This window comes from Hyposmocoma kahamanoa, unplaced genomic scaffold (assembly GCF_003589595.1).
Source record: "Hyposmocoma kahamanoa isolate Upper Pololo Valley unplaced genomic scaffold, ASM358959v1 270, whole genome shotgun sequence".
In the NCBI taxonomy this organism is placed as follows: domain Eukaryota; kingdom Metazoa; phylum Arthropoda; class Insecta; order Lepidoptera; family Cosmopterigidae; genus Hyposmocoma; species Hyposmocoma kahamanoa.
The window spans coordinates 1080269-1107590 of NW_020653770.1; the positions used below are offsets into that span (position 1 = coordinate 1080269).

The 27322-nt window shown below is 37.9% G+C and overlaps 1 protein-coding gene across 2 annotated transcripts in view; it reads left to right on the plus strand.

Annotated features, from left to right (window-relative positions):
* Positions 1–27322, plus strand: part of LOC113228999 — a 255159-nt gene that overhangs the window by 206486 nt on the left and 21351 nt on the right. For both annotated transcript variants that reach the window (XM_026462468.1, XM_026462467.1), the window contains one exon: positions 26958–27068. In XM_026462468.1, coding sequence (XP_026318253.1) covers positions 26958–27068 — 111 coding nt within the window. The remainder of the gene's footprint in view (positions 1–26957; positions 27069–27322) is intronic.

Here is a 27322-nt window from a genome sequence, read left to right on the forward strand (position 1 = left end):
CTGCTTTCTTACTCTTGTCAGCTACGTTGATAACTTTGGTTCCCTGTCAGATAACTTTATTTCGAATCTTATACTTATAGTAGTCCCACAGCGAGACATAGGTCTCCTCTCACAATGTGAGGGCTTAGACTGGAGGTCTCAAGCGAGTTCAATGTTTTATGGAAACTTGACATACATCTTGAACTGCTTTGGAAATGTGTGCAGGTGTCCTGTTGTTGTTTATACGATGTTTTGCTTCACAAAACGGTCATGAAAGGTACAAGCCCGGACTCGTACCCACGGCTTCTCTAATTCGACTGAAAATCGGCATATCGGAGTCTCTATGAATTTTTGATAATAATTTACGATCCAAACTTATTTTTCGCGAGCAATTTCTCAAAATATTTGCTAAGTCTGAAAAAATATTTATGAAAAATAATAAAATATTGTCATTACAAAAATATTGCTTATCTTTTTTTAATACAATTTTACTCTTAACTTTATTCTAACTTTTAGACAAATACCTTCACTTCAAGATTTTATTTCATTTCTAATCAATTAATTGGACATTACTTACATCAAGAAATTTTCACCTCTTACATCAAATTTAAATAATCTTAAATGAATTCAAAATTTCTTGGGTGTATAATAAGAAAATATATTCTTAAACAAAAAAGAAGTAGTTTGCTATTCAGATTAATATTCTAAATTCTAGAGTATATTTTTAAAGCAACATTTCGTTGCGTTTTCGTAGTCAATGTTGTCGTGGCATGTCGCCGAAGGCGGTAACGATTACTTTTACTTGTGCTTGTAATCATAAAAATCATAAATAGTCATTTATCCAAAGAAACAATACGTAAAATCTCTAGTTTGTTAGTGTGTTATTTGTAGTCATAATTTAAGAAATTTGGTTTCAGCATGAAATCAAACTACACTTGTAACAAGTACAACTTCAACATGCAATTAGTTCCATCGCACCACTGCTAGATGGCATTAGAGTATAAAGTCATCTCATATATTTTAGATTGTTAGTGCTTTCTGCCGCTGTAGCATTTATATGGCACTGAATGGTCCTCAAGTATTTGAGAAGATTCTGTCCTATTTCTGCTACTTTAAGGTTTGGCACTGAACTGTGTGCTTTCACGCTAGTGAGCATACTGTTCGATCCATAACCCTGTAAATTTACGCTTTTTGATATTAGAAAACATAAATCTTTAGTCAAATAATTAAGTACCTCTCAATTTTTCATTTTTTTTTTTCAAGTCGATATCGGACATTTCTAATAACTAAGTATTTTGTTGAATCCAAAGTGGCTTTGTGACTTGAAGTAAATTAATTTGCTCTTGGATTAAATATTTCTGTCTTATAACTAAAATACACTATTGAGACGTTTTTTTACTATTATCAAGTAATCATTCTCTAGCGTCTATAGCGAGAGGATCGTTTTGTTAAATTTAATAAATTTGTCTTCATAAAAAGAATTTTGTCTTTTTCTAAGTAATCTGTTTTTACCGTGTATGAGTACCAGAGTAACGATATCTCTGAGGGCAATACCAATACCTAGAATACCCAGACCAGAACCAACTTCGAAATGTTCGTTTCCTAAATTGGCCCAAATCTGGAGTCGAATCCGGAACCTCCTCACCAAGCGCCCATAGCACTGACCGCCGTGCCATGGAAAAGCATAAGCACATCCCGTAATCTAAGCCCAACCACGTGCCGCAGGCCGTGTCCGGCTATAGGTGTATAGGGCTCGTTTCATATACAAATACATCTAAATACTTGGCTAATTGGCCTTTATTGGTTTAGGTAAGGCACTGAATTACATTTACAATCAATATTAATGATCACTTTGATAATTAAAAGTAATTAACGCACACGCACACTCTCACAGCTCCGCACTAGGGAAACAACTACAAATTACATCCAAGCTCACGAGATAAATAAATGTAGGCCATACAAATATTTTTCCCGAACAGGGAATCGAACTCGGGACCTCTGCGTGGCAGTCCAGCATAGTAACCGTTCGGCCACGGAAGCAGTTCAATTACATTGAATGTATCGCGTCACTCGTACACACGAACGAAATCAAGAAACAGTAATAATAAATAATATAATAAATTCTTTATTTGAACAGAAATGTTACATTTCATTGTAAGGCCCTGGCTTCCGAGCTAGATACAAAGACCGTGTTACGGAAATCAGGGACTTCTTTCGTAATAAGTTACATTTCGATACGTCCAAAGAACACTACAATAACTTTTGGATCTGTTCTGTTTTTATAGATATCGTGGTCTTATTTTCTCAAAACCGTATCTTAAAACACAAAAATTTTACAGGCTGATTTCACATCGTATTTCCTTCATGTTTTCAAGCTGGCTTTTACCTTTTCTTAAAGCAATGCATCCGTATTAACACCCTAGATAAGATTTCAAATAAATAGAAAATTTTGTCATCTCTTGAATCTTATCACTCTTTATAACGAGTTTGAGAAAGTAAGGCATCGATATTTATGTCAATTTGATCCATTGATAAGTAGGTCTTAAACCAGTCGTAGAAATCAAAAGACACCGTTCACCTCACACACCTTTCTGATACTTATAGCGCAAGCTTTCCTTTTTAAATACCTGTAAAATTGTCTTTAGTAAATTCGGAACAAAACAAAAAACACTTGTCTTAACAAATGGCACCGTGGCGACAATTAAACATAACACTTTTAGCATACAAAATACCAGTACACTTTTGTTTCAGTGGTTAATTATATTGCGCAAGTAAAATTGAGCACAAAATGTAGTAAATTACGTTTAAATATTTAATGACACCTGGAAAATGTTAGGCAAGCCGGTGAGAATTGAGTTATATCGACGCCTCGCCACTGCTGTACACTATGTATTATTGTTGTGGTAAATAAAAATTTATTAATATTAGTTTAATATTATCGTCTCGGCTATGGGCGTTTGTGGTACCGTCATTGTGTCCGATTTCCACAACACAAGTGCGTTAGTTTCTTTTGGATCAGAGTATTTATTTATGACTAAAGTTCAGTATGGAGTTCAGTTGATGACTTTATCATCTGAGTCAGTCGTGACCGTGGGATCAGTAGAGCCCAAAACGTTCTTTTGTTTAAATAAACAAATACTCGTATACGCGATTTAAATCCGAATAAAAACTATTATTTCTAATGTAAACACATTAAAAATAAAAGTAGCAATCGCGAAAACCATAAATACACTCAGCCAATGGGTGCAGTTGACAAACCAATAACGCAATGTTGATTATTTATTCACCAAACGCAGCGGTCGCCGACTGACGGATAATATCCGGCTTTTGACATTTGCCTTCGATCGCGTGGCGCAACCATCACAATTGAGAGTTGATCTTCGATTTGCAAGCGATTGTAACGTCTATTCATATATTATGAAGTCCTATAAAATACGTTCACAGATGTCCTAGACAAAGCGGAACACTTAGGCCGTGAAATATGGATAACAGCACTTCTCCTTCTACGCTTAAAATGTAAATTATTTTTATTTAAGTGTGTGGTCATCACCATCATGGCGGAGTTTTTTTTTATCCAATCTTGGATGTAGGCCCCTTCTTTCTTCTTCCACTCTTGGCGGTTTTCGATCTCCGTGTCGTCAGATGTCATCCATCTAGCGTTGAAGTGGTCTGCCGCGCCCTCTGATATCTGCTTGGGATCTCCATTCAAGTACTCGCCTTGTTCAACGCCTCTCGTCCATTATCGCAATGTGCTCCGCCCATGGCCACTTTTTTTAATAAATATACAATACAGTTATTTATTATTTTAATATTAATACAAATGTAGGTTTTTTTAGGAAATTTTATTTCCTATGTGTAACAATCGCGAAAACTTAAGAAATCGATATGTAGGTCTTTATTTATGAACTTACTTTTACTATAGGCACACTAAGGGAGCGTTTATTCGACACGAATTTCATCGCTCTTACCGCTGCGTTGTCGCCGCGTACGCAAAATACGCTCTGTTTATTTAACTTTTCCGTTTTACATAAGAAATGAAACTATTTTTCCGGATTTTACGTTTTAACTTAAATGAGCGTCTCGGGCACGCGAGTGAGCCTAGCTTCAATTTGGTCTACGCGGCAGCCGAGCGGCGACCGCGCGGTTGTATTAATCAGAGGAATTTAAATATTGTTGCCTAGTAAATAGAATTCAGATTCGCCATTAATGTACATAGGGGCGTGGGCGAAAATTTTCGCCTCGTGTAACTGGAAAGACTTGCCTTTATCTTACTTCAGATTTCATTTACCGCGAGAGGTTATCGGGAAGAGATCGCTCTTAGCAATGTCTACATTTCTGAAAGAACACGATCCAATGTCTAACTTATCACTGTCAAAGAGCAAAAATGGTAAGGGTGCATTTGTTCGACACGAATCGCGCTCATCTCGCGCGGCCGCCGCGCGGTTGAAGAGCGGAGTTCGCGTTGCCGCCGCGCAACGACCGCGTGCGTCTAACTGTAATGGCAAAATACGCTCTATTTGTTTAGCTTTTACGTTTTAACTTACATGAGCATTCCAGTCACGCGGGCGAGTTTGACTTGAATTTGGTTTATACGCCGGCCGGCCTGCGCGACAACCGCGCGGTCACCGAGCGAAGTCCGCGGCCGCCCGCGCGGTGTAGATTTCTTCAGAGGAATTTAAATGTTGTTGCCTAGTAAATAGAATTCAGATTCGTCATTAATATACATGAAGGCGTGGTAACTGAGCGCTAACTCAGATCGAGGAACAAAAAACTTGAAAATTCTATCTGTCTGTAATTGTAGGAAGTCAGAAATATAATAGCAACTGTAACACAGACAAATGTACATAATTTAGAAATTATAGTCAGATCCACACTGCCACAGGTATTCGACCACCATCGCGTCGTCTTCTCGTTTGAGAAATAACCGTTCTCCTACTTGGCTACCACTGCTCTGTCATTTACATTTTAATTTAATTTTATGACACTACAAAAAATCCCTCGAAGCGACGCCTTCTATGTACTTTTATTATACGTACAGCCAAGGACTGAAACTCTTTGTCGTGCTACAACCCAGATATTTTCGAAATCAACGCGTCCTGGCGTCTTCCAGGCGTGTACCATTCACGTACAATTAAACTTAAAATCCTTATACATCTAAGTTATTAATACACAGATAGAACACTGAGAACTATTCCAATTTCGTATAATATAAGTAATGTAGTAATTTCACAAACATCGTGATATTTAGTAAACTTAATATAACCTTATAAATCTATTAACAATAAACGATGTATGGAATCAAATATCCGTGTTTATATAATAATTAATACGCCATTCCGTTACAAACTCAATAACGAATTAGTTTGAAATTCAATACAACATTAAATTATGTATACGTAGCAAAATAGATACGTTTACATAGTGATTTCATTATCAATTGGGATGGAAAGTTGAATGGACGATAAATCTGGTACTTTGTGCTGTTCTACGTAGGGCTTTAATTCTGGGAAACTCAACAGTCGTTTGTTTTTCGAGACGTTGGAGACTTAAGCCCCTTGATTAAATAAATAGTTTTAAAAACTCTAAACCAACCGTTTCTTTTTATTCTGATTACATGTACATGGTTAGCGGTAACATTATAGAGTGGAGCTTAATATAATAGGAGATTAAAGATCGATTAGTGATAAATTCTGGTCTTTTCTATTTGAAATTACAATAAGCGGCCACTATAAAAGTAAAAAAATCATGAATCTTTTTTTACTTTATAATTTGTGTTAATAGGGAATCTAAATAAAATAGCGTGCTTTGACTGCTTTTATGACTAGCCTGAAACTTTAGAAATAGATTCGAAAGTCTCGTTCTTTCCCAGATTTTCGAGACACCGAGTCTGTTTGTTTTTTCGGGGACGCGGAAATGCAGCTAGACTGAAAGCACTAGCGCGTTCTCTCGCACTAGCATGTTCTCAAAAAGATTACCAGTACTTTGAGTAACAGATTTTTTCAAATCAATTTTGTTTTAATTACTCCGGGGTTAGTTAAATACGCGAGAAAGATCTTTTTTGCGCATAGCAGTCATAAAATCGAATCAAATGATAAGTTATTTATTTTACCCGGTGTACAGCAAAAATTTAACCATATTACTGGAATTGCAATTTCAGCTTCAATAGCTTAATGAAAAACAAATTGGACATTAACGCTGAGTAATCGAAATCTAAATGTACCCGTTTCAACATCTATCGATAATCGATAAGCTAGTGATGTAATTACAAAGTGTCGATAAACTACAGCACAGTTCGATAAGTAATTAACTATGACAATAAATCATTGTAAAATGTACTCGCATACCGATTACTGATATGTCGTAACTTCCGATGAACAAAGCTTTACCAGCAATGTGAAGTGATAAACCATGCCGATAAAACTATACGTAGTTAACATAAAGTAGTGTAAAACGATGATAGCGTTGTGCGCGATGATATCGATGGGATAGTGCAGTGCTGTGATGGAGTACCGTGCACCGAACCCGTTGATGAGCGCCGGGACGCCGTACTTTCCACCTCCAGGTACGTTATAAGTTTCACAGTAAAAAACCTAGACTAAAATTAAAAAGAACTCTATACAACGCAGTGTACTCCCAAAAAGTCATCAAAATCACCATATGTAAGCTCACAAATCATCGAGATCAATTTAAGGAGCCCAGACACTATAGTTCTACTGTAAGTCTGCAGGCAAATGGAGACCGAAACTGATAAAAAATTGAACAAATGGAATGAAAATGAAAATAAAATATTCATCTTATGACTGAGATCCCTTCACTAACTCGGAAAAGAGCTAATTAATGATCTTTAAGAAGCTAAACCGATGTTCATTAAACATAACTATGAACCATTCCGATTGAATAAGCCTTCAAATAAAAAAAAACACTAAGATCAGTCCAGCCCTTTAGGAGCCACGTTGCCATAGACAGACTGATACAGACAAAGGCGTAAAATTTATACCTCCCCTCGTTTTGGCGTCAGGGGTTAAAATAGTTTAAAACTCAACAGGTTTAAGAGAAGTGAGTGTGAGATATATTTTTTAAGTTGGATAGGTCGTTTTATTAGGGTTACCGGCAATCTTATACGACGATCTGAAATCTCCCTTTTCCAAACGATGACTTAGCAAATTCTTCCCTTAATGACCTGATTTGTCCACACAAAATCCCTTTATTACCAAAACTTCCGTCCATCCCTAGCCCTCTACAGCCGACCCCTGTGGTCAGAGCCGAGGGTTAATTGGCCAAGATGAGAGCAAAACGTCGTCGCTCCGAGTGACAACTTGATGAATGGCGCCAACGCTTCCTAGCTCCACTTGCCTCAACACTTGGCGGTACCATCGATCTTACTTAACTTAGGAGGATTTTAGATAACAAGTTGCATTTCTTGTTGACGACTTTTCATTCGGGCCCAACTTTGCTATCGAGGTTTTTATAAATCACTTGGATGATATTAAGAAGACCTTCTCGGGAATTATATAAGATCTATTAAGTTATAAAAACTCGAAAAAAAAATTTCTGGTTGTGACCATAACAATGATGAAGAGGCCATAACAAAGTACGGCTTTGAATTGAAGAATGATACTAAAAACCTTACTGGAGCTGAAGTTAAGAACCCAAAGCGTTGAGCCTTCTTAAAATCCTTCCACTCGTTCTCCAACAAGCAGATTCATAGTAAACGCTCCATTCACGCGCTGACAGTTCAATAACCACAGAACGGGACGGTCTACGTTATTGCCGTATCAGAGCCACCCTAGTTGCTTGCGCGCGCACGACATCGGCCCGAAGCTTTGTTGGGGATGGTTTTGATATGAGAGGTTAGCGGGAAATTGGTACACTGAAGATAAATCTGTAACGCTTTCACTTATCGTATGGAAATCTTTAGGTAAAAAATCCAAATTTCAAACTATGCATTTCGATTAGAACGCTTTCCATGTTTGGAAAGTTGAATCTTTGTTTCCAATCTAAACAGTCCAATTTGTTTTCCTTAGATTGCCTTAATGTGACTCTATTATCGTGCGTTCAAGATCAATGGTAGACACAACTGCAAGGTAGCAAATTTTCTACCTCCTGTACCGCAATCTAAATGGGGAAAAGCTCTCTCAACTGGGGGCGCCGGGTGCCGAGCGCAGGAGCCAGCGCCGTGCGGGGGGGGGGATGCGGGGGTGTAACGGGATCCGGCCGGAAATGGCCGTCAGATTTGTCGCCCGCCGGCCCGCCAATTACCGACTCTATCCACCGCCCCGACGATTTATACACCTACCTATAGCCTAACATAGTGTTGCTGCCTCTTGTACGCCGTAAGAATACTCGTGCTGGTGACATCCGTGGAGCTCGGGGATGTTGTATCGATATCAAATACGTTGATTTACTGATACCGGTCATCATCTCAAATTAATAATAATAGCAAATCAAGCGATTACTATTCTGTTAAACATTTGTAGTTAAACTTGGATATATGACTCTTCTTAATAATATGTTTACGTATTAGCCTTTATGCTAAACAAAAGTCATAAAAAGTACCCAATAACTAAACAACGGTATTAACGATCAAATTAAATAGCTTAGTTTTACAACCAAACTGGTTCCTTTTTTTAATTAAAATGCAAACATCAAAGCCCGCTTTCGGGAAAGTTTGGACCAGGCAGAAATTGAAGTTTAATCAGTGACCGGTTGGAATTGGAAATCCTTTTTTCTACATAACAATTGGTTCCCAGAAAACTCTTTGAAACGATATGGAATTTAATTTCTATCCCAACTAAAAATTTGTTCTGTCGATAAACTCTTGGGCGTTTTATTTGAAATTTCCGCAGGAAGTTATTCACGTGAAAATAATTTCCTAGCAGTTGTTACGAATCGTCAAATCAATGAAAGTTTTCCTCCAACGCCCTCGGGTTTTACACGAGTAACGGGTAACAAAAAGCCGTGACACCGTGAAAGAGGGCGCTCAATTAGGGGCATTAAATCGATGAGACGCTGTATAAATTCCACAACACCAACTTATATTTGTCTTGGCACATTGCCTCCCAATGTTTGTTCCGGATGGGACTTATTTCAACTTATCCTTTATTTTTTCTTTCGGTAAAGATTCTTAAGTCAAATTGTGTTTATTGATCTTAAATATTTATCGGAATGGAAATACAATTTGTTGCTTCATACTCGTTTTTGAAGTTACAATTTTTCTCTATGCCCACACAGTTCGATCTTTGTCTTGTATTCTTCTCGTATTTGTAATATTAAATAACAAATAAATAGTAAAATTTTGTTTTAGAATATTATTAGGTACAGCAATTATTCCTCTTCCAGTCCTCCAATATAAGTTCCCCTGCTTGCATAAATAAACCACACGCTTGCTCTCTGAACCCAAGAAGGAATTTTGAAGGTGAAACCTGACATTTTTCCGGTAGGCAGTCGTAAGTACAGGGTAATGCGGGTAGGTAATAAAGTGTCGAGTGGCAGCGCGGTCCGCGGGAAATGACGCCGGTAATGCCGACAGCTGGAGCGGCAGGTGACCAAAGCTTCCGGAACTTGTAGGACAGACAGGAAAGGGTACTCAGTTTTCCAGGTCGTAGGGTTTCTTAGACATGACCTTTTATTGATAAGTTAAGTGTAATCGTCGATATTGTTTACTTCATCCTAAATATAGGATAAAGATTTTTTATAATTTCAGATCTATTACTCTTTGTGGATATTAGCAATACGTTATTTATTCATGTTTCAAACGGTTCGGTTGATAATTTATTTAACATGCATGCTCTGGTAACAATAAATGTAACGGATGAATCCCAAAATCCTGTAAAGTTATGGACACCCTATCCCCACGTCCGGATAACCGTATAAAATAGCACGGATGTCCTTATCCCGCGGATCGTCGGAGGCGATATAAAAATCCACCCTGCTGGGGTGTACCGCCCTTCGGGAGAGTGGGGTGAAATGAACCACTAAGCGAAGGAACTTCGTCGCGACGTAAGGTTGTTAGTCACATCTCCGGGATTTCCTTTTTTTCTGTTTGGGTTAATGGTGTTTGGCAACTTTGGATAAATATGATTTCCTCGACGAGTTAAGTGCTGCTCAGATGTCGCCAACTTAATGGAAATATTAACAAGTTGGCGTAAAGTTAGTCACCGTGGTAGCAACTAATTCAAATTTTACATTACTCTGTCATACATTTGGTTAACTCCAAGAATACTGAGAAGTGAACATAATGCAACGCAAAATATGTTTGATAGAAATATAATTATGCAATTATTGACAAGACTCTTACGTACCAATCTCTATAATGTTAACAAGATTTTATTAAGGCGTCCGAATTATATTCCTCTGTTAACAAGCCGAAAATTCTGACATGATCTGTCTGGACACAAACAATTATATCAAACGAGGGGCGACAGTGCCCCGAGACGTTTGTCAGTTATCCGACTCGACGACGTCTTTGTCAATAACGACCTCTCGATTCCTCGTAACGAGAACCCGCTGTTTGTCATGTTGAATACTTATCCAGTAGAAATCTACAAGTGATAGGTTAGGACTTCGTACTCGAGATTCACCATCCATGTTGCCTGAAGCTGTGTGTACTGCACTTAAACCGTATAAATTTAATTAAAAGACGCCACCCGCTGACCGCAAAGATTATCGCCCCCAATTCCTCTTCAAAATTCATCTGCGAAGATATACCAAAATACAACTTACGACGCAGAAAAGACGTCGCCATAAACTCCCTGTATTCCACAAAGGATACCACTAAAATGTACCCTACTATAAGCGCCGCAAATCACGTATTGCTCCAACAAATAACCGAAGAAATCACCGAAATCCGCGTCCAAGTAAATTATACTTTATTACACCACCGAAAAGACAGCTTTTCCTCTTCACGCCTGTCGGGAACTCAAAGCGTGGAATCGCCCAAATGGAAATTGATTCGCTGCGAACCGGAAGGTCGCAAGTCACTTGCGATTTGCCCAGCTACATGTGGCCCGCCGACGGATGGCTCTTAAACCCGGGAATATCTATTGCTTTGGATCTCACGAGGGGAACGGTAGGTCAAGATAATTTGGTGATTCGCTGTTCTGTGTTGGAGATAGTTCGTTCCGGCGCCGAGTGTTGGAGCGCTCCCGAAGTGGCGAGGGTGTACGATTACTGTTCGTAATCGCCTTGATCCCTATGAAGTTGGTAACAGAGTGCTCTTGCTCTGTAGAATAGGTCGTTCGTAGACTGCTAGTCTAGCATTCGGTACAAATTTTGTCCTGCTTCATGCTTTACTAATAATAATTGGAGATCGGGTACTGAAAATGCGCATTTAGTTTCAACACTTTTGAAGAAAGCATTTCCAAGAAATCAAATTCTCGATTAATAAACTCTTAGACAGAATTCCGTTACTGGCAACGTGACATCTATTCTCAGATGACTCGCAGAAAGCGTCTTGTTACGTTCAAAGCTTTACTTCCAAGAATACTGATTGATTTCCTCTGAGAGGCAAATTACAATCGAGCTGTAAAGGGTCCAGCTCTGTTTGGCTTTGGTGTGCTTACAGTAGTAGGTGGGTGGGGTGATACACCACTGCGCTGTAATGGAAGTCCGCAGACGCAACTAATGCCGATGGCCCGAGTCATCGTGTCATAGCGGTTTGAAATCCACTTGGTACTATTAAGGGAAAACATTTTTCTCACTTATTTGCTTTTATTTGTCTAAAGGTGTTTCAAAAATTCATTTCTTTATGGTACACAGATTACAAGGCATTCCAAAGCGAATTTTCCAAATCCAATCAACGACAAAAACGACGAATCTGTATTTTATAACAAATTTCTAACATTACAGAATATCATATCATCTAAACAATTATTAGAATTCCCAATTTCACTCGGAAGTTTAGGTAACCCTTCGAGGTCATTACAATTATGTCAAAGTTCAATTATTGAAGTAAAGCATGATTTAGTTTGCTCAATTATTGAAGTAAAGCATGATTTAGTAATCAGAAACTTTGGTATATACATGCAATTTTATAATAATTGTTTTAGAGGTAAACACATAATTCATACAATCATACAATAAGTTTTGTCCTGTTCAATTTCAACTTTGTTCAAGAAATCAACAGTATCATTGTTCTAATTACAGTTGCCTCTCTCATTGCTTAATGCAATTCAATAGGATGCAGTTATTTGCTACATTTTACATCTATTTTTTTTGTAATGAATCAAAAATTGTCCCGAGTTTCGCTTTGTTCTCTTGACTCGATCTACAGTGTGACAGATCGTGACCCCGACCGCACGGTTATGCCATCCCGCTTATTTGCCAACGGGACGCTTTTCACTCACTTAGGAATATCAGCTTCCTACCTGAAACATTACTTTTGCAAATTGCTTCTGGTATATTTCTACCTGCTTTAGCTATGTTTTCTTCCTCTTGTTTTCTTTAATCCTTATTGAACAAATAGGATCATATCGAGTTTTTAGGTTCTAGCGTATTCCTACACATTGGAAATGAAACTACTTTTTTTCGGATCTAAATCGCATAATATATTTGTATTTTTTCTCAAACAAACAAACGTTTTGCGTTCTTTACAGATCCCATAGTCACAACTGACTTCTAAAGACCCCGAAACGTTGGTTTGTTTGATCTGAAAAAAATAGTTTTATTTACAAATAGAATCGTGTCGAAGTTGTAAGAGTTCTGTATTCCATAGGTCATAAAAAAAATACTTAATTAATGGGGAACGAAAAGGAAATTGTAAATTCTGCTTTCAAAAGTAATAGCGACCAAAACGAACTCACATCAACAAGTGTCAAAAACCTCTTTATCGCCTAAAGGCCACTATTCTGGGCGTTTTATTCCCCCCAAACGTTTTCTTGTTTCAGACAATAAAAATATATTTAGCCCCGAGTCACCCTCGGACCGCATTTACGAATTTAATTTTGCAGTTGGGGCGTTGCTATTACAGTGTGCTTTTTGTAAACAATATTTTGTTTTTACACCATGAATGTGAAAAAATTGTAATATTTTGTTAGCGAATTGATACAACAGCCAATGAGAGCTCAATTGGAGAAAATCCTGACGTCAGATGTTCAATCCCAAAGTTTTCGAAAACAAACGCTGAGAAGATAATATAATTTTCTCGTTAAATACGACTGAGACTAGTGATCGTGATCTTCTTTCTTTTTCATCAATCAATACAAGATGGCGGATCAAGTGACTCTTCGGCCATAGCTGCGTGCGCAGGCGCGGTTAAAAAACATTAAAGCGTCTATTTGCGGAGTCCGTGAGGGGTTACACACGGGGCGGATTTCGGTGACAATTAACAGAAACGTTAAATAAACTAGTTGAGGCTTTTAATGTCTTTAGTCTTGTCATGGTGACGTTAAATCACTTAAGTGCGGTAAGGCCATCTGTGTTTCGTGCGTGACCGTTGCGTGACGCGACTATTTACGACGAACTTGGTCTTAAATTTCGTGGCAGATATCGTCTGAAAAAGTATCCCTCCTGTAATCCTTAAATAGGGTTGTTTTAAAGAATAAACGCTTTATAAACACAATGATCATTAATTTGAAAGGCAACTCTTCTACCATTACTTTGATTTGATCTTAATATAACCAATTTAGAAATTAACACTTTAATTTTGACGTCGCTACAATTTAATTTAACCAAAACCGTAAATTTAATAATGAACAACGCGGAATTAATGCCACTGAACCGAACGGGTCGACGTTCGCAAAAGTCGGCAGGCAATTAATCATCGCTAAACGCTTAACAAATATTTGCATTGATTCAGCCCTGGTCATGAAACTGCTCACGCGTGTCGGCACAGCGACAGGGGCAAGTCAATGTTTCGACAAGATAGGATGTTCGATGTAATCGAACACCTTTACCGTAAGCGTTTGGCGGCATGCGCCGGCGGTCGCCTTTAATAGTGCATTTCCACAAGTCATACAGATCGGGTGCATTCATAACATTTAACATAACATTTTTACTATTTTTAACAATAAACTTTATACCTTTAAACTGTGTTTATCAACATCAACAATCACCACTACCCCGAACATTGGTCCTTCGAGCCGGATAGGTAATACAAAAAGTCATTATAGCGAGTAATCGGGCTGCCAGAGTAGGAACCTGAGCTAAAGTTTTAAAGTATAACAATTTTTGGAAATCCTTAACGCCATAGTAATGCGGTGCAACATTGGTTTTATGTGTTCCTAATCTTCAAAACGAGTTTTTTTAATGTTTAGTATCACTTGATATTCATGTACACTTATAGAGATGTGAAGTTTCAAATATTCTGGGTCACCGTGTTGATTACTGTGATACCATTTTGCCCGTGCCCATTTGATGAAAATACGTTACATAGGAGTGCAAGTTAAAACCTTTTGTCCAAATTGACTTTATTCAAAATGTAATAACCAAACATGGTCGAACACAATTCCCAGTATCAAGTGCTACATAGAACAGACGCGCAGAGCTGAACCAATTAACTGCCGGCAAATTCTCGACAGCGCACAATCGATGGATTACGAGATATTCGTAGGGTTGCCGCGCACCTACCTTTATTTGGGACATTTTAATAAATTTAGTAGCATCCACATCATAATCACTTTGGTACTACTTAATTTACGCACATGTTACCTGTGAGTTTGGTTTTCGGTAAACTCGAAAAAAAAAAATGAAGCAAAAATATCGAAAATTTGTAATCGGGGCTAATTGCCATATTGATGTTTCATTCTCCTCATCATCGAGTTCATATAGTATAAACAGTTAAAAACAATCAAAAGAAATCTTCTATAATGAATTATTTTGAGAACGGCTCCCTATGAAAACTCGACATAAACGTTACGTATTGAACGAAATTGCGAACTCCCAAAGAAACAAAAGGACGTTGCAAATAAAAATGTCAAACGTCATTCAAGTGTTCAGTGATTAACTTATCGGGCCGTCTGCAATTTTCCGCAATGTCAATCCGGGCATTTTTAATATGTGTCTATTCTCTCTTGACAATTCTGGGAAAGGTTTTCCACTGAAGTAGTAAATAGTGTTTGATTAAACTCCATAAACATGGTATCACCTCTTACATATTTTCTACAATCGAATCGCACTGTGTGCCAAATATCTTGTGATCGGCAGATGCGCTGTACATTTGTCATATAAATAACCTTTGATTCTGACTACAACGATATAAACTCGTGGTAGAAAGTACAGATCATGTTTTTGAGCCGTCGTCAATTAAATGAAGCTGGCTTTATGATTACCAACCTCCTATAGAAAACAAAATCCGAAAAAAAAAAACAGAAATTAAATTTGAAACGTGGTTTTGAAATGTGGAGGAGGTCACAAAGATAATTAACTCAGAACAATTTCTAAGAATACTAGACTGAATCCGAAATTATAGTTCCGAGCCTAGTACTCCCACGAAATAACAGGGTAAAGTGATGTTCTCCATTGTAATGATCTCGGCAAACAAAAAGGTTAATTTTGCATGACAGTTGAGTTTTTTAAATAACTACACAGCGCCATGTAGGTTCAATATTAAATGTCGCATTGGGTGCATAGACTGTCGCATTGGGTGCATACCTGTAATGATAGTTTTTAAGTTTTGGTGAAAATAAATAAATAAATAAATAAATTCCACATTTCTTCCATGCACCCAATAATTTCTAGAAAAGTCATCGCATTGGACACCCAAATGGCAACATCGGGGAATAACATAATAAACCTTGATGTAATTGTTAAGATGCAAATTGGAGATTATTGGCAGTAAACCGTATTGACCCGGCTTATGGATGAGATGTGGATCCGGAGCAGACGGGGTTAAGTTTAACTATATACAGGTTAAGGGGTTAGAGTAGATATAGGTAGAGGGAAAAGTTAGATAGCAATCAAAATCTGAGAATATTATAGTTGTCAAGTTATAATTATTAATACAAAGATCAACCATATAGAAAAATTCCTTCGATGCGGTTGGACTCGAACCAGCGGCCTCGCCATTATAATAAACGAGTGCAGAAATTTCACAAAAATAATTTAATGTTATAATAGTAACAAAACATCGTGATTTTTAATAAACTTAGTATTACAATTATAGTCATGTTGATTTTCACTACTTTAGTTTACGATTATGGATTGGATCATTCCACGTCTTCGCGTGGGTGCAGATAGCTACGAAAGGATTCACGAAGTACATAGACTGCAGCGTCTCTAAGTTAGTTTGCAATTTTACTACCATCACGAAACAACCTGCCTGCCAAGCCTGGCACTTATTGGGCAACTCCACCCTTCTTGGACTGCGTCCAACAAAGGCATACAATAGGTTGATAAAGAAACATTGTAACGTACAGAGAATTTCTATTTGGAACTCTCTTTGTAGTCTGTTACTCTATAGTAACCGTCATATAAACCCCGGAACTCCGAAAAGACCGAATAGCAACAGTTTGAATTATCAATTTCAAGTTTCCAAACTCATATCAACGGTCTCGCCAATCTGCGAACTTGTCTCTAATCTACCCCCTGAGGGGATAAAACGGGTGATTGAGGGAGTGAGTAGGGTGAGTAACTTCACGACTCGAATTAGCGCTTCAGACTGAATTAATTACCGCTCGCCGCTTCGTTGACAACCCTACCGCTAGGGTTGACGACATGCTAATTTAAACTTTATCGACTTGTTGTTAGGAAGTTGATCTTGGGGTTTTATTAATTTGTAATGAATAAGGGTTGGGTTACGTTCTTACGTTCTAGATAATTCCTAAACATAACTGTTTGAGTTAGTCTGTGTTTGTGTACCAGAAATACCGCTGGCGCACTAAAATTTATTATTGCACATAAGGAATCTGCTGCAGTTTTGGGCCAGATAAAAATGATCTAACTCAACATTTTAAACTGAAACTGGACAATGTATTGTCACCTTAAGAATCTGAAATTTTAATTCTTACTATGGACGCCATTGTTAAATAAAGAAAAATAACTATCATGGCTCTCTTGGCTATCACATCTTTAACTTAAAAGCAAATTGCCACCTGACAACCCTAGCGGAAGGGCTGTCGCGCTTTTAATTAGTTTTGATTACAACTCTGATGGATATGTTTTCATTTCGTTTCAGTTTGAATTTACGGTGGTGTAACTATATCACCGACGGATTAGGCTAAAGATTTCGGGTTCAAACTTTGTCCAGACGCCTAGATAGCATGACCCTTATGACCATGAAGTTAGTGCCGGGCGCTAAGATGTGACCGCAACATGCCTCGATAAATTGGGTGTCTCACCTGTCGCCAGCTGTGAAGCTGAGCTGGTGGAAAAATTTAAAGGCCAAAACTACGGCTAATTATTCAAAGTCAAAAGCCTGAGGTTCCGCGGACCATTTCTCCTGCAAAAAATTGTACCGAATATCTCCCATTCGATGGTTGACAGCTGCCTTACCCTACGCATTAGCATAGTCAAAGGGGACAGACAGCATTGTGTCAATATCCGGAAAGCAATAACAACTCAACATGATCAACCCATTTTAAATCCCGCTGCTGGCCGCGGATCTCCTCTAAAGAGAGTATTTAATTTAGTCATAATCCGCTACGTGGTCCAATGCGGGGATGTGAACCTTCTTCGACATTCAGGTTTCATCTTTGTATTTTGTCCTTTTAGTAAGGTTTTCAATGTAATTTTTTTAATTAATTAATCCTTTGTTTTGTTTCTTTAATGAATAATTAACATGTAGCTTAAGTTTTAATCAAATAATGGATTCTACACAATGGCGATTTATTTGTTTTTATAATGGTGTGCCAACACAAATAGATAACTGCTACTGAAATTGATAACAATGTATACAATAATACCCAATCAAATTCAGCTCTACCAGAGCGCGTCACCCCTCAAAGTTCCGTGATATAATGTATAATTGCCTGTGCCAGCGTGACCTCGATCGTACATGTTGACATAGGCTATAACAAAGGTATGCTGCTGAATCGAGTGATAATATACTGACATATGTAGTCAGATAACTAAATTTAGACGACATAAGTAAGGTTAAAACTATCTGTTCCGTAAAGTAATTATAGTTGTTTAGTTATGCGAACGGATAAAGAGTAGAACTCACTACAGTGATTTGTATTTCTATTGAGAGGACGAGACGATTCGAATTCTTGTGGCTACATGTACATTTTGAAATGTTTAGTCACATAACCTCTGTCTGAAGGTAAAGGAAAAGATCGTGATAAAACTTGCTCATCGAAGTCGTTTCATAGCCCTCGGAAAACGTGTGAAGTCTCCAACCCGTATTAGACAATAATGGCGGAGGGTCTCCCGTGTCCAGCAATGCGACGTAATGAGTTGATGATGATGATGACAACATGATTAATTTTTGAAGATTAGAGTGAACTGGCTTCTTCTGCCACCCTTGCATAGTTTTCACTTTCCTCCGTAACGTTACCTAAAGCATACAAAGATTCATAGAGCTAAATGTTTACGAAATCATTTGTTTTTGTTTCAGGTAAGCATCGAAAGACTAAAAAGTAGAACTGCAGTACAAGTTGTGGTAACGTACATACACTTATAATAAATTCTCAACTTTAGTGACGATCAAGCTAATCGGTGACAAGACAACCAAATCAATTACCTGCTCTCTAATGAGAAAATACCACGTATAACAATACCAGAGCAATGGAATTCACCCGAAACATCCGGACAAATTTTAGAAAATTCATGTTCTATATTGATCCTACGGAATCGAACCCGTGGTCTTTTCATCCAGCGCTCACAATGCAAACCGTTAATTCGCCGAATTCGCCAAATTGATTAGCATCTTGACATTTCATTTCTTAAATTAGCCAAATTGACGAAAGTACGTGTTGCGAACGCAACAGAATTTTGTAATAAAATTTAATATAATTTTCGAAGCAATAACTAAACATTCGTGAAGGGCACATTACGGGCCGGGGGTTCTGTGTATTGAACCAATCAACTAACACCACATACATGTTATTTCATCCCTACCACAATTTAACGAACTTTTTGTACGAACTCAAAAAGGTCAAAAAGGACTTCACTTTTGAATTGTACTTCCATAAGAAACCACTGTTTAGCGATTGATGAATGGCACTATTTTTGTAAACCAGTGACCTATTGCCAATATATTACAATCAACTTAAATCGTCTTTAATTTTACGAGCTTGTCGAGATCCTCTACATCTTCTACTTGAGTCTGGCGGCTACAGACGTATGAGTGAGGCACCAAATTTATCGACACGGAATCGCATTAAGTCGGTCAGCTTTTATACCCACGTAATAAGAGCGAAAAAGATTCGGTGACCCAAGTGGAAGTTAACACGCAACGTCTTTTTCGCTCTTATTGTTTACATGAAGCTTTTTCAATACGGCTGAAGCCAATTGTGGGTTAATAAGTGTGGTGTCTCTCTTATCGAGAACTGTATTAGTGTTGATGAGATGCCATGCCATCGTGTCCTATCAACCGGCCACTTGACATTTGACCGCCGCATCTATTTCATTAAAAGATTTGAGCATCGCGACGTGACTCAGCCAGTCAACTCGGGTCAATTGTGTCGCGACCTCCTCAATTGAATGTAGTGCAACAAACGCTTTATTATTGACTACACTTGGATGGAATGCTTTATGGCGTGTTTTCAGTGATAGCTGAGGACTCCACGATCTCTTTCGTAAGTAGAGCATTTGGATAATGGTCCGTCGCACTGTCTCGATGTGGGTTAGGAACTTCAGACGTTTTCCAAGGACTACCGTTACCGTCTTCGACATGCAGGTTTCATCATAATGTTTCTCCAGCAGTTAATGAGAAATATTGCTACTATTTACAAATGCATATAACTTTCAAGTGGGCCAGCAATTTTCTGTGTAGAACTAACCAGATTAAGGTTCGTATTCCAGAACTGTACTCAATGCTCAAGTCAGGATTTGAGCAGACTTGAGTATGATTTCAAGCACTGGAAATACGACCCTAATGGCAAGGACTTGAGTATGATTTCTAGTGCTTTGAATCATACTCAAGTCCTGACTCGAGCATTGAGTAGAGTTCTAGAATACGACCCTAAGTATTACAATTATGTTGACCTTCTCAATAGTCACCGTAACTTTCGTACAATATGGATAACAAAATAATGTAAAGAGAATGGTACTAGAAAGATTCTTATTATATAGTGCTTGACTAGTGACGGTCCGGTAACACCTAATGGTTATTTCAGTTTGTCACTACCTAGCCTTGGACCAAAAATAACTTCTACGACGGAACTAGCTCACCCAGAAGATGCCTATTCAGTCGCATCTTAAAAATGCAGGAAATACCATTCCTGGGCTGTATAGTTATTTTGAATAGTTTTACACCTCCCTCAATCAAATAATTCCTTCTCATCCCTTACCAACGAAATTCTTTCCTTCTCTTCAGTTTTTTGCCTTGACATATTTACTCATTACCCGATAACCAGTACCATGTGGACACATTCTCGGTGTTAAGTATCCCATGCAGAAAATACGACAGTGAAACAACGATTTAAACTGTCCCGTAAATACACAATATAATGTTAACACGCTACATGACAATGGTACCAAACTGGAGACATGCGCTAACGCAGTTACGATCAATTGCAAGGGCCATGGCAAGGACCGCGGCACAATTGACCCTATGGAATATAGAACAACCATTGCATTGAGTAAGGAATGACATTAATTTGTGTGTGTTTACTTGTAGCCGTATTATTACTTGGTTTGAACATCGTCACTCGAAAAATGTTCACTGATGAACGTTGGTCTGTAGAATTACCACACTTGATAAACGTGGAATCGGCTTGAGTCGATGAAAAAAAGCTTTCTATCCATGCAATAAGAGCGAAAAAGATGGTTGCGCGTTTCGCATCCTCTCGAACGGCCAATATTCTCTCAATCTAGATTCTCTTTCGTCCTGATCGTAGGTCAAATATACAATAAATATATCAATTAGTTCTTTCCCCATTGCCTTTCCAAAACGCTCAATCTTTCGGCATAGTGTCTTTGATTCTTTCACATACGAATCTTCAAGGTCTCTAAAATTCAATACTCCGTTTATAAACAGTACAATAGACAGTAGAATAGTACTGTTTTGAGGTGTACCAATCCACGTTGAGCAAAAGTGCTAAACTATGACCACTCAGTTTTAGGACATGTGTAACCTCTATCTCCTCAGCTTTATTGTTCCCATCTGATGGTGAGGTCTGCTCTCCTTGGATTTTCTCTTCACTTTGCTCTGTTCGACGTGTCCTTTTCAGAAAGTTTTCAGCTCCTCAGGTCTTTGGCGATATGATCTGTTCATCTCACCTTCGGTCTTCCTCGTTTTTTGGACTAAGGGTTCTTCAGATTTATCACGGCATATCCTAGAACGGTTGATTCTTTATTAAGAGATCAACTAGGTCTACGAATACTTATGACTTTAATTTCTAAATTACTTACATTTGTGATTGATTCCTTCTTCCCGTTAGAGTTATAGGAGTAGGTTCATATCCCTTGGAAAACGCGCTATGTCTCAAAAACTTAGAGTCTACTCTAGACGGTAGACCTAGCAATGCGACGTATTATTTAAAAAAATCAAATTAATTTATTATTAGATCAATTGGTCCTTATTTGATAGTGAGAGTAATGTTATGCGATAAGATAATAGAAATAAGGAGAACAACTTATTAAGTTGAATTATTGTATGTCAACGTGTAACACAGTGAACGTACGGAAGACAGCGAGTCCATTCTTTCTGCTATCATCCTCAGGATACCGTTGGTGCTCACCCGCAGTCGCAACACCTTAGACGCAAAATGTGTAAAAATAAGCGCTCCAAAAGCGAGGAAGCCTCAACATAGCTCTAAAGATGTTGTTGTATATCACACGCAACGTGTTGCAAACTGTGCACAGTGCACTCTGGCAGTAAGCTCTAAAAAAGTTCTAGTTATGGGTTGATGATGTCGTTGATTGACACTCATCGTAAATGTAAATAACTGATAGTCATGCGTTTGTAGTTATCATACTAATGCAAACACACCCCTCGTACAGTCGGCGTCGGCGTGGCGGAACTAAATGATTCGTCAGCTGTTACTAATGAAAAGGGGATCCGTTCAACTTGCGTGATATGCGCAGGTCATAGTTGACACTTGATTGCAACGATCGGCATTTGCGATAGAAAATATACGTCATCTTTTAGAGCTTTCACATTAGACGACAACACTATAAGCGTATCGATGAAGAGACGGGATTTTAAGCTTCATTTGGACGTAGTTAAGCAAAAAGGATCCAATCCACAAAAAATTAATTAATATGTACCTAATGGTTCCTAAAGTCTAACCTCTTAGATCAGCAAAAAAAGCCAACATATAAACATAAATAAATATCTTCGGAGTTTCATGACATTATAAGATTTGAAAATAAAACAAGAGTGAGAAACACTTTGAAACTTCAAACTGCCATATCTCGAAAGTGACTGGATGTGCATTGGATCCTTTATGTTTAACTACGTCCATTTATGATAGCAAATGACGGGACGACTAAGTTGTGTGCCTGGTCGTAAGCGACACGCCTAACAATTGCAGTATCGAACCTCTAAATCGCAAAGGCCTGAGAGCCACTGCCACGGCTCCCGTCATCCTGAGACATAAAGCTGATCGATCGTGTGCCTGTAGTTTCTTCTACACACTTCGAAACCCGAATGCATATTTATGTTTGACCGCTGAAATTTGATACGGCAGTACTTCCTTTCCTCTTTCACGGGAAGCTCTGCTGCTATTAAAGTATTTAAATTATTTAAGGTGTAATTTTCGACTCACGTTGAGTGTACATTTCACGGTGTTGTCCATCGTGCGTACGTATCACACGAAAGACAAACATTTTGCTAAAAATGTTGCGGAATGTAAATACTATTTGTGAGATCTGTAAATCTTTGTCAACATGCATTGTTAATGGTACAGCCATTTATGGTATTTTATATAGGGTATGCCTGAATAACACAGATTGAAGTCCGCCTTTAAAATAGTATTTTGTCAGTATTTAGTCTGTACTAGGCATTGACTTACAATTATATGGACGTCGGGTCCGCGCTAAAAAGTGTCCGAACTTATAGGGCGTTAAAATCGTATACAGAGCGTCATTCACGCTTTAGTCTTCGTTTGTTCGACTGACAGCGAAGCAAGCAAAATTAGACAGTACTGCGATGACATTACAATTTAAATTCAGCGTTTTAGCTTTTTCATATTCCTTTACATGTCACTACGTTTAAAGAGGTTGACTTGGGACATTTTTTTCGTGGTTTTTGTATTAGACCCGTCGTCCATTTATTTGTAAGTCAATGGTACTAGGCATTTCAGACACTACCATTCTACCTCAGCATCAACTGCAGCGGAAGCAACATCAGTCACTTGCGAAATATCAGACCGGTCGCACAACATAAACCATTGCAATCGTAAAGTTACTCAGCCCCTCAAACCACAACCCCCTATAGTTAACCCTGCTGACTCAAGCTGCCCCAATTGAATTGCCCTCGGCTACCGCGTCCGGCCTATTGTGCCTGTGTGACTGCGACCGCCTGTTCACAATGAACACAGTTTTGACAAATCACGTCAACGTACAATCATTAGTATTTCAATAATTTCTAGGATTGTTTGGTGAATAAACTTTGTCCCTTAGAATAATAACGCATAGAATGATAGTTTCATATCAAACGAACTGTCACAAGTGAGGCAAAAATCAAATTCATGTAGGCTAGTTATAGTAGTAGGTTAATTTTCTGTTTTAGTGAATATTTATATAAAAATACAAGTTGAAACGCGTTACTTCCTTGTGGAATATGATGTTAGTATCTATTTTATGTTTGTCTGACGTATTTTTACACTAATTTACCGCACATTTCGTCATTTTTAGCTAAAATTTTTGATCTGTTCGCGGTGCAAGTTGACCTTGAGCACTGAAGGCCCGCCCGCTCGTGTAGGCCCATTGGGCGCGCTTCAATTTGCCTCACTTAACGTGTGCGGACTAGGTTTCTATGCGTTATTATTCTAAGCTTTGTCCCTTTTAAACCTGAGTGGCAAAACATATTTTGAAGGTTGCTTTTGTAAATAACACTACGTCAATATTGGTCGCAGTTAACGTCTAACACACTTTGGGTTCTTCGGGATGTGTATGGTTAACGTACTATATTGGACTTTGATTTGCTGCAATCATCTGCTGCCAAGTAGTAATATGAGCATTACTGCGTTCCGGTTTTGAAGGTTACTGGTGAAATTACAGGCACTTGGGACTTGTCAACGTATATCTCAGAGTGACGGGCATTTTACTAAATTTTGATACTGCACAGTCATCACCAGGTGTTGGTTTCGTGCTCACGTTTCGATCAGTTTCGGTTTCCGCATCCGGCCGCTAAGCGGCTGTCGCACGCTAACCATCGAGTTAACCGTGTTTACCAGGCGGTAGACACGACTGCTGTTTACAACAAAGTAATTCCAGTAAAAAAAAACTAAAAGTTGCATCCAAAACGGGATATTACGAGGGTTGTGTAAAACCGTAATTATATTCACACTTTGTTAAATATAACAAAAAGTAACCCTCTACCCGCCTCGCTAACCTGCGTTCAACGTTAACAGGGGTTGGTATTAATTACTGTAGCTTCGGTTAGGGTAGCTACTACTAGCTAGCGGTTAAAATACGTTGTAAAAAAGTAACTTTCATGCGTTTATTTGACACTAGATATCATAACTTAAATAATTATACCTTTTTTGTAAAAAAAAATAAACAAAGTATAAAAGTTTTCTTCAAATTTAAATGGAACCAAAACTGAGGTACTCTCTTTTCTAACAAAAAAAGAATCATTAAAATCGGTTCACAAATGTGATACTAACAGCGTAACATGCACACAAAAATATTTTTTTCTGTGTTATGTAGACCCCACGTTACGCCAATAGGTTTTTTTTACAAATTCATCAATATGTGTTTTTGACAACTGACACAGTCCTACTCACTTTGATAACGTTAACTGTAGGGTGAGAAATTTTATAAAAAAAACACATGTTGACTATTATACATTTACCTAACCGAATATAGCTCCATATTTTATCTTGTTTCTTGTCAAATGTTTACTTCGTAGTTAATTTTCATGTCTATTGTAAAAAAGAATTATGTAATAAGTACCTAAGTACATAAGTATTAACTAACTGCCTCCGTGGCCGAACGGTTACCATGCCGGACTGCCACGCAGAGGTCCCAGGTTCGATTCCCGGGCCGGGAGAAATATTTGTATGGCCTACAATTATTTCTCTCGTGAGTTTGGGTGTAATTTGTGGTTGTCTATATGTGTGTCCATGGCACCCGCGACACAGGGTTTCCCTAGTGCGGGGCTATGTTGAGTGTGTGCGTTATTTATTTAAAAAAAAAAGAAAAAAAAATTACACTTACACAGATAAGGTGTATTATTCCATTTACAGAAAATCAAAATTTTGTTTATGACCAGAGATGGGCAAGCGCCCGGCTTTTAACTTTGGTAACGCCGGGTTTAAATCGGCTTAAAACCCATTAATGCCCGAAATCGAGGGCAAAAACTATTTACTGGCCATAACTAAATATTATTTTATTTAACGGAAGATCAATAGCTTAAAACTAAATTAAATAGTATTAATAACAACTGAGAGCCAATTAAAAATACTCACAAGCAAAAATATAATAAGGAATTTGGGTGCACAATTTACCTAACTTATTATATAAAACTTAAAGAAAAACCACAGCAGTTGAAAACCTCACTAAGAGACAAAGAAGTGCTGACTCAGTGCTCTCATTGCCGAAATCACACTCGTATTGAAAAGATCCAGATCAAAAGTATTACATAAAATCATTGACTTACAAATAAATGGACGACGGGTCTAATACAAAAACCACGAAAAAAATGTCCCAAGTCAACCTATTTAAACGTAGTGACATGTCAAGGAATATGAAAAAGCTAAAACGTTGAATTTAAATTGTAATGTCATCGCAGTACTGTCTAATTTTGCTTGCTTCGCTGTCAGTCGAACAAACGAAGACTAGAGCGTGAATAACGCTCTGTATACGATTTTAACGTCCTATAAGTTCGGACACTTTTTAGCGCGGACCCGACGTCCATATAATTGTAAGTCAATGCATAAAATGTTAAAATTATTGCTTGCACGTCACATAGACCGTTTTGCCTGTAATTAGTTCGGGCCGGAGGTAGAACCAAAAGTGAACTGTTTCTAAGATACTTAGAAGGAACTTTTAATGATATATTTGTAATAGCAATTCAGAACAGTCAATAGAGCCCGATGCTATTTTTTATAAAAACTTTAAGTCACTAATATCACGACGAATTTCAAATGGTAGGAGATGATGCTTCCTACAGAGGTTGCTTAATTAGCAGAATTGTAACTGTCATTTGTTCGATAGCAGAAAAAACGAATAAACTTTTTTTGTATATTTAATAAACAAATATTTGTTGTAAATCGAGTTTTGTTTAAATGGCATGCATATTATTACAAAATATTTATTGCTTTCTAATCTAGATGATTCGATTTGCCTTTCTATGGAATCGATTCACTTGAGAATCGCATTGAAATAAATCGATACAAAAAATCGTTAGATCGTATGCACTTGAATCGATCTTCATAAAAATCGAATCGTAATGTGCATTCTTAGTCGTGAGAATCCACAGCATTGTAAGGTGGGTATTGTATGGAATTTTTGATCGTCTTTTTCGTCTTAAAAATGTATATTTTTTTCCAATTATACCAAATTCCTTATTCGCCGTTTCTGCCCACGATTTTGCAGAAATTGGTTTAAATAGTTTTGAGTAATAACCCGGTTGAAACACGGGCGGTTTGCTTGGGTTTTAATCCACTGCCCATCTCTGGTTATCTATCTGCCTAAATAAATGGTCTCTTGTAGGTTGAAGTGGACCCCTTTGTGACGTCATCTTAACCCTACGTCTGCCATCGTTGCAGGTGCGAGCGTGAACAAGCTAGCGAAACGCGAGTTGGCGCCCAACAAGGGTGGCCCATTCGCCGCAGCCCTCCGTTCGCTCGCCAAGAACGCCGGCCCCGACACTAAGGATGGTAAGTGCACTGCTTGTAGATGCTGCTGTTCTATTACTGTTACGTATGGAAATAATGGTGAACACTGTACAAAAACAATATATTGCAAAGGAACCAGTTTTTAAGTCGCAAACATTTACATACAAAATTGTAAAAGCTTTTATCATATTTATAAAAAATCATATTTCCTTTATGGTTATTTTAAATTGAGTGTTTATCGTTCTTTCAAACAAATACCTTTTTCTTTAATCCTACATTTTGTTTTATTTTAAACC